The following is a 12,525-nucleotide window of genomic DNA, read 5'->3' as shown; positions in this document are numbered from 1 at the left end:
ACCGCTGTAGGTCAGACCTCAGACAGAAACTCAAACACTAGGTTAGATCTTAAATGAGACAGAACACAGGAAAGAGATAGAGTGCTTGGTGGCATGGTGTAAAGATAACAATCTCTCCTCAACATCAGCAAAACGAAAGAGCTGGTCATTGACTTCAGGAAGCAAGGTGGAGGGCACGCCTCTATCTCCATCAATGGAGCTGAAGTGGAGATGGTCAAGAGTGTCACGTTCCGAGGATTGATGATCACCAACGACCTATTCTGGTCCACCCATGTTGACGTGATGATCAAGAAAGCACAACAATGCCTCTGCTTCCTCAGGAGGTGAAGGAAATTTGGCATGTCTATAAAGACTCAGGCCAGTTTTTATAAGTGCACGTTGAAAGCATTTTATCCAGGTACATCACAGCTTGGCAACTGCTCTGCCAAGGACTGTAAGAAACTACAGAGTGTTGCGAACGCAGCCCATTCCATCTCGCAAGTGAACATTCCACCCACTGACTCCATCTATACTTCTCACTGCCTTGGGAAGGCAGCCAACATAATCAAAGACCCTCCCACCGCAGTTATAATGCCTTCCAACCTTTTCCGTTGGGCAGAAGATACAAAAGCTTAAACACATGAACCACAGATTCAAGAACAGTTTTCCACAGCTGTTATTAGTTTAATGTTGATCTCGCTCTTTGTGCACCTTCTCTGCAGCCATAATTTTGTATTCCTCGCTCTGTCCAATCACCACCTTTTGTATGTTATAAATCTGCCTGTACTCCACACAAAACAAAAGTTATCAATCAATCAAATCACGCTGGAGGGAATGTCTTTGTCAAAGCAGCTGAAAGTAATAATAAATAATTTAAATAAAATACTTTTTTTAAATTCCTGCCTTGTTGTGAATGCAAGTTCTTCAATCTGATTAATTCACCAACCTGCATTCCCTTATTGCTAGATTTCTTGCGAAATGAGGCTTTTCTTTTCTGATTTGAGTTTTCTTTGTTTTATCCATTCACGGGATGAGGGCACCGCTGGTTAGGCAGCATTTATTGCCTATCCCTAATTGTCCAGAGGGCAGTTAAGAGTCAACCACATTGCTGAGTGTCTGGAGTCACATGTAGGCCAGACCAGGTAAGGATGGCAGTTTCCTTCCCTAAAGGATGTTAGTGAGCCAGATGGGTTTTTCCTGACCGGCAATGGATTTATGGTTATCATTAGATTCTTAATTCCAAACACTTATTGAATTCACATTCCACCATCTGCCATGGCAAGGTTTGAACCCAGGTCCCCAAAACATTAACTGGGTCTCTGAATTAAAAGTCCAGCGATAATACCACTAGGCCATCGCCTCCCTTAATGTGTCTGTGCTAGTAGTTATTGCATTTTTATGTCCTGATTTCTTGGCTTTTTTGTATTCAAAATGTTGTTGAGTTATTTGCAGCATACTGTATTTGGAGTATTGAACTAAACTTGGTGGACCAAATTAATCCAGTGCATTAAAGCTCAAAGCATCACTTGATTGGAAGAGTCTGTGTTTGTTCCCATGATCTCCTACATGTTTGAGTATCTAATTGACCATGTCATTGTCAAGTGAGAGGAATATTTTGTATGCTTCTGCCAATTATATCTGGGTTTTTTATTCATTGTTTAATGAATATGCATTATATGGTCTTGTACAAGATTGTCTGCTCTATGATGCTGCCACCTAGTGTATAAATACAAAGTTAAAGAATTTAGCCAGGGATTTGATCTTTTCTTGAGTTATAAAATATAGGTTCTGGATAGAAAAAGATGAAAATCATGCAGTTGAGTCCCTAAACAGACCCAAGATGATGAACTAAGAGATTAGCTGTGTGCTCTAGTCTTAGAATTCTTTTACTTGATCACAAATACATTCAAAAATTTTCTGGAATTTAGAATAAAGCAAGTGTGTTGAACTTTTCATTGTTACTTTGCTACCCAGGTGCCTTTGACAAATGGTCAGACGTATCAATCTTCCAGAGTTCCAATTAACTGCAACCAACCCCACCACACAATGTCTCAAGCAACCATTGGGAGACATCCTTCTAGGGAACAGCTGATTGATTATTTAATGCTAAAAGTATCACACCAACCACCACACTGTCCAACACAAAGTGCATCGGCAAACCATTTGATGAGACAAAGCCGTGATATTATACAGCAGGAGGTAAGAACTAATAGTAGGTTCTCCCTCCTAATAATCCTATTGTTTTGTCTTTTTCTCCCTTGCCCTTGTTACATTCTCTATAGAGACCCAAACCTTGTAAAAAGATATTTGAATCTCCAGTATTAGTGGAAGGTCCACACTACAAATTTTCAAGGTTCAAGACATCTGCTGTAACAAACTGACTAAAAGAAACAATGTCTAACCACCATTCCATAAGCAACTTATACTCAATACAACAGAAAAGGTCCTCCTATTTAACTTCTAAAGCAATCAAAATTCCTCTTACCTTAAATAGCGCTCCATTCTCCAGAAACCACTTCAAAACTATCTCAGCTCCCTGTGCCTTGCATCATTTCCCTTTTCCATTGGGTAACTTCAAATTGTTACACTGACTTTTCATGGTGGGGTTACCCTGGTAAGTAGAGCTTGGTGAATCTTTCAACTTTGTTTAATTTCTCAGAAACCTGTCTCTTCAGTCTGAACATAGGCCTCCTCCCACATCAATTGTCAAGCAATAGACTGGCTATCTCTGTCTGCTCTTTTTTTTCCCCTGCTTTCTTCTCTTTCATGCACTCATGCTGTCGACTAACCATCTTTATGTAGAGATTTTAAACATTTTATACCCGGTTCTCAATACAATAACCTGGGCCCCTCCTGTATCACCACTTACCAGGTACAGTTCAGAACAGGTTATATGATCCTTTTTAACTTAACTCTGAGATAATTCCAAAATGTTGCGATCTTACAAACTTTGTATTTGTGACATCTTCCACTTCTGAAACTGACAACTGATACCAGAATATTGTTACATGGGCCATAAATATCTTCATTTATCTTGCTTTGTTAATTAGTAGACTGGATTCACAGATTCAGAAATCGTGAATCTTTTCCTTTCACAGCCCTTTGTCCAGGAGCATTAAAGCTGATAGTATTCCCACCATTACCTAAACTGAGATTGACTAATAGCATACTTGTGAATAAACCTTGGACTTCCACAAACAACATAAACAGAAGTTGCTGGAGAAGACCCGAAACGTTAACATAGAACATAGAACATTACAGCGCAGTACAGGCCCTTCGGCCCTCGATGTTGCGCCGATCTGTGAAACCAATCTGAAGCCCATCTAACCTAAACTATTCCATTATCATCCATATGTTTATCCAATGACCATTTAAATGCCCTTAGAGTTGGCGAGTCCACTACTTTTGCAGGCAGGGTATTCCACACCCTTACTACTCTCTGAGTAAAGAGTTAACTCTGATTTTTCTTCACAACTGCTGCCAGACCTGCTGAGTTTTTCCAGCAACTTCTGTTTTTGTTTCTGGTTTACAGCATCCGCAGTTCTTTCGGTTTTTACTTGGACTTTCATAGTCTGGAACACACATCAGTCTCTCTCATCTTATGTGCAGACTTGAGCACTTCTATGAAATGCAAATCTTGACCTTTTGAGTTTTCTCAAGATGTTATTATAAATTTAAAGCTTAAAATGAATTCAAGGAAAATTTAACAAACAATTTAACAATAAAGGTTCAGTACTGGCTTTATACCCATTGTAATTGCCTGGTATTGCTGGTAGAAAAAAATCATTTGAGGTGACTGAAGAGCTTGGAACATATAGAAGTGTTCATGACTGAGAGACTGACAGAGTTCAAGTATTTGATGGAGAGTTTTGAAATATTTATGAAATTTGTGGGAAACCTTTGTGCTTCAAGTTGTAATTTGCCATAATGTATTATAATTAGGGTCATTATTTCTTTGAGGAAATGCAAACTATTCCTAGTAGCAGACAAGACTTGTGCCCACGTCCCAGAGGTACAAATGATGAAAAAGATTTTAATCTACTTTGTTTTTCCAATTTCCCTCTACCCTCTCAGTTTAAATTATAGATGCCAAGTTAAATAACAGTAACATATTTCAATTTACTTAAATTGTTTCCTTTATCCTATTTTCCAGATGCATGTTAGAATAGATAAGAATCCTGAGCTGGGTTTCAGTATATCTGGAGGTATTGGAGGTCGAGGGAACCCTTTCAGACCTGATGACAATGTGAGTATTTTACTATGTTATTACTTCCACTAGACATGATAACTTCTAGCAATCCAAGAAACTTAGTAAGTTTACAAAGATCACTGAACCTTGTTTGATTAGAATTGCACGTGATGTCTTCAAAATTCAGTGTCATAAGTTTATTATGATCGGTTCTATTTGTGTGTGTTTCCTTGTAATTATTAAAGGTTAAAGAAAATATACGTTTAACTCTGTTATTGTTTGTTCATTATTCAGGGTATATTTGTAACTAGAGTTCAACCAGAAGGGCCAGCTTCAAAACTGTTGCAGCCTGGAGATAAAATAGTTCAGGTAATTTCCCATTAATCTTACATGATCCTCTGATCCCTATATCATCTTTAAAAAATTGAAATCTTAAGCACTTGCACTAATTTATACTTTCCCACTTTTTTGCACGTGATTTATTTTATTCTGTATTTTGCACATTCTCATGCACATGCTCCAAATGAGATAAAATTAGATTTTTTTCTTCGTATTTCTTGCCTTAAAATAATCGCCAAATGTTAAACTTAATCAGATCAGTTATAAATTAGTTGGGCAGAGTAATTACACATGGAGTTTAATGTGGACAAATGTGAAGTGATACATTTTAGGTCAAATGCAAGAAGAAAGTATACATCAAATGGCAAAACCCTTGAGACAGAGGAATCTTGGGGTGCAAGTCTGTAGCTCCCTGAAAAAGGCAACATGGGTGGATAAGTTGGTAAGGAAGGCATAACGCGTGCTTGACTTCATCATTTGGGGCAATAAGTATAAAAGTTGGCGAGTTATGTTGCAACTGTATGTAACGTTAGACGACATTTATGTTATTGTGTGCCACGCTATAGGAAGGATGTAGAGGCTTTAGAGAGAGTGCAAAAGAAGTTTTACCAGGATGTTGTCTGCATTAGAGTGTATTAGCTATAAGGAGAGGTTCAACAAACTTGGATTGTTTTCACTAGTGTTAGATGGCAGAGGGGTGGACTGATAGAAGTATGTAAGATTATAAGAGGCATGGATAGGGTGGAGAGTCAGAGTGGAATTATCAAATACCAGGGGGTATAGGTTTAAGGCGGGAGGGGGAAAGTTTAATGGAACTGTGAGAGGAAAGCTTTTTTACATAGGGTAGTGGATACGTGGAATGTGCTGCTGGGGAAGTGGTAAAAGCAGGTATGACAGCAAATGTTTAATATACATTTAGACAGACAAACGAACAGGCAGAGAATAGAGGGATATGGACCATGTGTGGGCAGATGGGATTAGTTTAAAATGATATCATGGTCAGCACAGACATGCTGGGCCAAAGGGCCTGATCCTGTGCTGTATGATTCAATGTTCTGTTTTCTTAATCATTTACTCTGTCAATAGTGCATTGCTTTTCTAATATCTTAAATGATTACTTTACTTTATCCAATATTACCAGCTTAATGTTTGTATTGTTAAATTTGTGCTGTTGTGGAAAAACTTTGATCCTGAATTAGTATTCGAATAGCACAAATTTAACCAGTGCTAAAGGGCTTTCTCCATAGCATTGTTTAATTTAAAATGGCATCCATAATTTTACTTGAATTTCTGGTTTTGTATTATACCTGCTATGCTTTCTATGATTACTAATGTACAAATCTATCAGCAGCTTTCTTCTGAATCCTTTTACTTAGATTTACTTTGTAAATCATATTACATGTAAATGGCTTTGATCTATATACATAGAACGCCTTTGAGAATCATGACACCATTTTTTTTCCAATATTGTGTTTATTTTTAAACTTCTGAATACTACAAAACCAAGTTATTGGTTGCCTCTTCCAAAGTGCTTGCATATTTGGTTCATGTCCTGATCTTGTTTGTTGTCATCATCTGGTTCAGCCATGTTGAACCATTGCTGCCCCTGATTCTTCCACTGTTCTAGGATCATCAACAAAAGCAAGGAAATCAATAACCCCTCACTGGACAAAGAAGAACTGTCTTATCTAGTCCTTTCACCTGTCACTTTCTCTCTCCCCTCCAGTACCAGTGTTCATGGATTTCTAATATTGAAAACTATGTGCACAAGTTGTCACTGCTTGCACACTGCTACATCTCTCAGGACACACTCCTAGCCACTTTGTTAGAAAACCTGAACCTCTCATGCTTCCAATTTTTACCCTCCCTCTTTCTATCTCTTCCATGAGATCACACTCTGCTTCCTTGATTTTTCCTTTCTTTATGCAACTTCTGACCCCCAATCTGGTAATGTCTTTTTTTCTTCGGCCCTGTTTGATTTCATTGTGGCTCTCAAAGGCTATCAATGCTGCTCCATCCTAGCTGACCTTGCCCAACATCTTGCCATGGAAAGAGGGGATGACATTGAACAACTTGGACAGTAAGTTTTTCTACCAGCTTAAATAGACCACTGCTACTGAAGTGGTCAAATGCCTTGATGAGATTGCTGCAGGCAATACAAGCAGTCTCTTTCCTTCATATCTGTTGCAGCTGCCAGACTGAGAAGATCAAGTCAATGGTAGAGTTTCCAGTTCTGAAACAAGAGATCACCTAGGAATGCAATTAATGCTGGCCAGCCAGCAATGTCCACACTCCACAAGTGAATAAAAAATAAAACTCGAGAGCCCAGAATCAGGGGTCACAGTTTAAAGATACAGGTGAACTTGTAGTATTCTCTGCCATGGAAAGTGGTGAGGCCAAAACTTTAAAGGTTTTCAAGGAGGAGTTAGATACATTTCTTCGAGCTAAAGGGATTAAAGGGCAGGAGGAGAAAGTGGGAACAGGGTACTGAATAGTATTTCAGTTGTGATCATATTGAATAGTGGAGTAGGTTCAAAAAACTGATTGGCCTACTCCTGCTCCTGTGTTCTATGTTTCTGTCAGGAGACAGCTTGCCCTCTTAGACTCACAGAAAGTGTGCAGCACAAAAGAGGTCATTTGGCTAGTTCTATCTGCACCTGCCCAGGAACAAGCCACACGGACTAATGCCACTTCACAGTATTTGGTCCGTAGTCCTGCAGATTATGGGATTTTAGCTGCATGCCCAGCCATCTTTTAAATGGGTTTAGGCTTTCTGCCCCTACCATATCTATATACTATACAGACATATAATTATTGAGAACACATCACTTAACGTCAATGACAGGTTTCACAGTATGATGGCCTCTAGCTAGTCAGCATTTTACAATGTTGTTTTCCATATGTTGAGAGTGCAGCATTGGAGATACTTTGAGAAACTATGTTCAGTTTCATTTCTGTGCTGTGTGTGAAAATGCCAAACAGTGCCTGTTCAACTCAGTCAAGAAACTGTCTGTTATGGAGTAAGCAGTATGAATGACAGAATGAAAAACTTCAAGGATTGCATTCTAACCCTGATACACACCAGAGACTATGACAAACCATGTCACAGTCAGCATTGTGGCAGCTGTTAGTGTTGAGAATGCTGTTCAGAAATTCATGACTGGTGCTGATCAAATCCATTCGGTGCCTTGATCTTGGATTTCTCCAGCTGAACTTGTATTGCAGTTTGTTCTGAAAGAAGGTGTTAGTTACATAAAATTAACGGTAGCAGCAAAGCTCAAGTCATCTCTGTCCATTGTTATTTTTCTTTCGAAGACTTCAATCCTCAAGGCAAGAGGGTCACGCTTCAATTTGTGTCCACTTTTGCAACTCTTGAAATCCCCTACTAGGTAAAGATGGGACTTTAGTCTTTGTGACTATGCTGATTGCAATGTCAAGCTCTCCATGGAGCTGGTCTTTTGCCTCTGCAGTGGACCACAACATTGAAACATAGATACTCATTAGCTTAACTGGCCCTGCTTGTGCTGAAAGGAGAATAGAGAGAGCACATTCTGGACCATTTGTGTATGGTTCGAGCTTAACATCCATCTTATGTACAATGCTAGAAACTATTACCAAGTACATGATGACATCTCTGAGGCACACAGAAATTATATGATTGAAGAGGCTCTACATGTATGAAAGGAAAATAATGTTTGACAACTGTCAGTTTTTTGAGACTGTAACAATCAAGGTAGATGAGGAACTGGTGAATATATGGTTCATTTTCAGCTTGCATGCTGCAACTAGTGGACTATTACATTGGTTAACATCTGGGCTTCAGCTATTTATAATTTATATCAGTTTATATGAAGGGACTGAGAAAGATATATACAAGTTCTACTGATGGGAAAAAATTAGATGGGAAAGTTAACTGTATGAGGATGAGAAACTGTATGAGAAATAAAGAAGTTCTCCACTTTGATGGGAAAATTAGAAAAGCAGGATATTTTTAAATGGTAGGAGACGAAGGATGTTGGCATTCTGAGGGACCTGGTTGTCCTTGAATATGACTCATGGTAAGTTAACATACAGGTAAAGCAAGCAATTCAGAAAGCAAGTGGTACGTTTGTCTTTATTTTACTCCACTCCTTTGTAATAGTGAATAAACCTTTTAGCAATAGACTTATTAATCAATGAAACAGACAACAGAGGAACACATTCCAGTGTCTTATTTCAGTAAAATTGCAGCATCTTAATTTTGCAAATGAATAGATTTTTGCAAACTTGGATTAGATTTTGCTGTTTGTACTTTTTTTTTGAAGATTATGTATTAATGGGTATACTTCTTTTACAGGCAAATGGATACAATTTTGTTAAAATTGAGCACGGACAAGCAGTGTCACTATTAAAAACCTTCCAGAATGCAGTGGACTTAATTATCCTGAGAGAAGTTGCATCTTAATGATGTGAATCATGGACAAAAAAGAAGAAATCAACCATTGTGACCAGTTTTGTTTTAATTAAGTAATTCCATAGCAAAATGCAGCTGATATCACTTTTTACTGGGAGTTGGGAGAGGGATCAATGGACTATAAAATGGTCAAATAAGTTTAGGCTGTAAAGTAATTTGTTGGCAGTGTAGAGCTTTGGTATAAGGGGCACAACCACTCTGTATAATGGTAAGGGTGTGGATCCAGGGACTGAAATAGATTGTGGAAGCAAATATTGCAGGGTGAAGAATTAATATAGTAAACATCAAAATCACTCTTAATATGAACAAACCTGTGTGCTTTTCTGTACAGAATTTAGGTTTATTTTTGGATAATCTTATACATTACTAAATAAATTGTACAAGGCTTAAGTAGTGAGCCTGATTTTAGCTTACGAACAGGTGGCAGGGCTATCTGTTCCATAGATGTATGCCTTTATTTTTAATCACCTTTGTATAATTGTTAAACGCTGAAACCTATGGGTTTGATGTACAGGAGCTGGAAAATGGATGTTTGTGCATTGTTTAGACGAATGGGTAGGTGAATGGCTTGAGCATATACAATAAAGTGACCTTGCTATGAGTAAATGGTGAAACTGCATATGGGGCTAGGTTGCCAAAGTGTACAATAGTGTGGTTACATGATGGAGAAGTTATTATTCAAAGTTGGATTGGGAAAGGAAGAGCAAATGAAACCTGTCTGTCTGAGATGGTCTGTTATAAAAAGTATGCTCTGAAATATGGTCGGATTCTTAAGGAACAGTTATTCAAGGTTTCTTAGTGTTTTTACAAAGTGGGGATTGTGGTTATGCTGTCTATTACTGTATGAGAATGTTATTTTATTACACTGTTATCATTTCTAGTACATTTGGCCAACATTTTAAAAAACAAAACCTTTCTATCTTTACTAAAAATGGGTTTCATTAACAATACTGATGCATATCGGTTAATCTTGTGTATTACAGTGGAAGTGCCATAGGAGACCGAGAATTAAGTTTTTAATACAGATTCTACCCATGCAAAGAAGCAATACTGTCTGTATATTTAGAGAAAAATCTGAATTTAGTACTGTGCTTATCTTTTAATCTCAATTCCCTGTAAAATTTCTATACCAACTTGAGCATTAAATGAGTTGATTTATTTTATCAAATGTACACTCAAGATTATTTGAATGAAACCCTGTAAATGCTCCCGTGATGGTGCTAAAGGCTATTTTCGTTATGTTGGAATTAAATTGATCAATAAAGTTGCTCTAAGGGTATAGCAGAAATATTTGTATGTGTCAGCAGAATGAAAACCTCTTGGGTATCTTCTGTATTTTGCATCAGCCCATGGCTTCATTTTTCTTGATCATTGGTATTCTGTAGCAGCATTCCCATATGGTAAATTGTATAAAAGTTGATTGTGTGTGTTGAAAGTTTTAAAAAAAATTTTTTTTTTATAAAATTTGACACCAGGTCACAAGCTGTGTTGATTGCTAACTTGGTATTTTAAAAGATTTTTACCCACAGTTTTAGGCATGGTGTTTAAAAGTGTGGAAACAGCTTTAAAGAAGTAAAAAAAAATTGTTTGGTCTGATAGGGGAATGATACTGTTCAGCTGCATGGTAATACTGTAACAGAATTTATACTGAAAGAATAAATTATATTTCAATGAAATAGCCGATTAGTAAGAATTGAAGTTTTTAAAATATTTTCTTTCAAGTTAGAATTGTCTTTCATGAACTCAGTGAACATAAAAGTACCATTTGAAATCTTTGCATTATGTGTACACTTTCAAATTATTAATTTGTTGGGTCAAAAGACCTTTATTAATGTCACATTTACTTGAGCAATTTTCATATTCTGGATTGATGTATGTGGAACCTGTAGAAATGATCTTGAAGTCAAACTTAAAACAATGCCAGTAAATTCATTGATTGGACTGGATCAAAGCAATGCATGTGATACCAACTATTTGACAAAAGTAAGGCAAATTCTCACCGTTTTTTTTAACCAATATCATAGAATCATAGAAGAGCTTGATTTCAAAGCAATTTGTTTCTGTTTCCATTCTACTTTGTTAAACATAAAGGTTCAAAAAACATGTTTTATTTCTGTTCACTGGTTTACAAAGCAAAGCTTGATATTAGGCCAGTCGCGTCTAAAGTAACCACTGGATCACCGTGGATGGTCAATCCATGAAAGGTATAAATTAGCTGCCTATGTAAACCAGAAATAAGTTGGAAAGTCTTGAACATTCCCTAATATTTATTATATAACTTATTTATTTTAAATGGTTTCTTATGGACTGCAGATTTCAAAAGTTTGTATGTAGTTGAACATATCCTTGATTAGAACCAATTTAAAATGAACCAGCAATAGCCACTGTACTTAACTCGGTCCCCACAGTAACATTGATTATATTTTGAACATTGCCTTTATATTTGAGGAAAACAGTAATATTTGAAAAAAGCTGCATTTGTTCAACATTCCACATTTTGTACATAACTAGATGGTTTCTGACATAATCTATGGTAATTAGGCTAATTTAATGCTGTTTGCATTCTGATTTATTTGTACAGTTTTAGTTTTAATGAAGGCAGCCTGTTGTATATGAAATCTTAACTGGTCAGTCAAAATTGCTGTGTCCCACTGACAACTGAAACTGATTTATAAATCCACTTAATTTACAAAAATGCAAACTGCTTCTTTATGTTCCTCTTGTGGTTTATTAAAAAAAAATCACTCACTTTATTTGACCACATATTGTGTTTTCTTTTCTAAATCTTGAAGTAATTTCCATACTACACAAAAGCGCTTCATGGTTGCATTCTTATCCAAACAGGATTCATTGTTACATTAACTATATGAAGTGTACTCCATAAATAGTATTGTCAGTTAAAAACGTATTCCTAAAACAACAACTTTGAAGTCAAGTCGCCTTTCAGTTATACTTATAAATTCCAGTTTTTTTATACATTATTGATTTGGGGTTTATTACCTTAAACTATATTTTATTAGATCTCACAGTTTAATGTTTAATATAAGCTCAAAAGCAGAAAATGATATGTTCCTTGCAGTTGGGTTCATGGATTTTTTTTTATTAGTTAAACAATACATTTAATAAAAAGAATGCTTCCTGCCTATTCTGTACATTATATATAATGACTACTTTATAACGTTTTGTTTTGGCTTTGCTTCATCTAGCGCTCATGTCCAAGTTCTCAAGGTGCAGTAAACATTTAATCCAATGCAAAGATAAGTTGTTAAACTCTGTTTTAGTACATGCCGCACTGAAATAATATCGTGGCGTTACTGTTCTGTTACAACAGTGAACAAAGACAAGACAGCCTGAGAAGATGGCAACAGTATGCATCACCAAACAGGCTGAAATAATTCTGGTTTTGATATGATTACGCAGCAGTAAATGTTACACTGGATTGTGTGCGAACATGGGCTTATCATATTCATTAAATTCTCTGCTGACTGAGTAAACTTGCACTCGATCTTATTAATGTACAATGACCTGTTTAATCCTAATCAAATCACTAGATGTGTAATATTGA

General features: G+C 36.7%; 1 protein-coding gene across 4 annotated transcripts in view; it reads left to right on the top strand.

The window, feature by feature from the left end:
- Nucleotides 1-11,718, top strand: part of erbin (erbb2 interacting protein) — a 61,234-nt gene extending 49,516 nt beyond the window's left edge. For 2 of the 4 annotated variants that reach the window (XM_020532429.2, XM_020532428.2), the window contains 4 exons: nucleotides 1,954-2,178; nucleotides 4,133-4,225; nucleotides 4,463-4,537; nucleotides 8,844-11,718. In XM_020532429.2, the coding sequence (XP_020388018.2) occupies nucleotides 1,954-2,178; nucleotides 4,133-4,225; nucleotides 4,463-4,537; nucleotides 8,844-8,951 (501 nt within the window). In that variant the 3' untranslated portion in view covers nucleotides 8,952-11,718. The remainder of the gene's footprint in view (nucleotides 1-1,953; nucleotides 2,179-4,132; nucleotides 4,226-4,462; nucleotides 4,538-8,843) is intronic. The other 2 variants (XM_048595234.1, XM_048595232.1) reach the window with 1 other exon arrangement.
- Nucleotides 11,719-12,525: the final 807 nt, after the last annotated feature.

The sequence above is a fragment of the Rhincodon typus genome, chromosome 3, assembly GCF_021869965.1.
Source record: "Rhincodon typus isolate 14 chromosome 3, sRhiTyp1.1, whole genome shotgun sequence".
Classification (NCBI taxonomy): domain Eukaryota; kingdom Metazoa; phylum Chordata; class Chondrichthyes; order Orectolobiformes; family Rhincodontidae; genus Rhincodon; species Rhincodon typus.
Note: the sequence above shows the minus strand (reverse complement) of the source record. Positions and strands in the feature narration are given on the sequence as shown.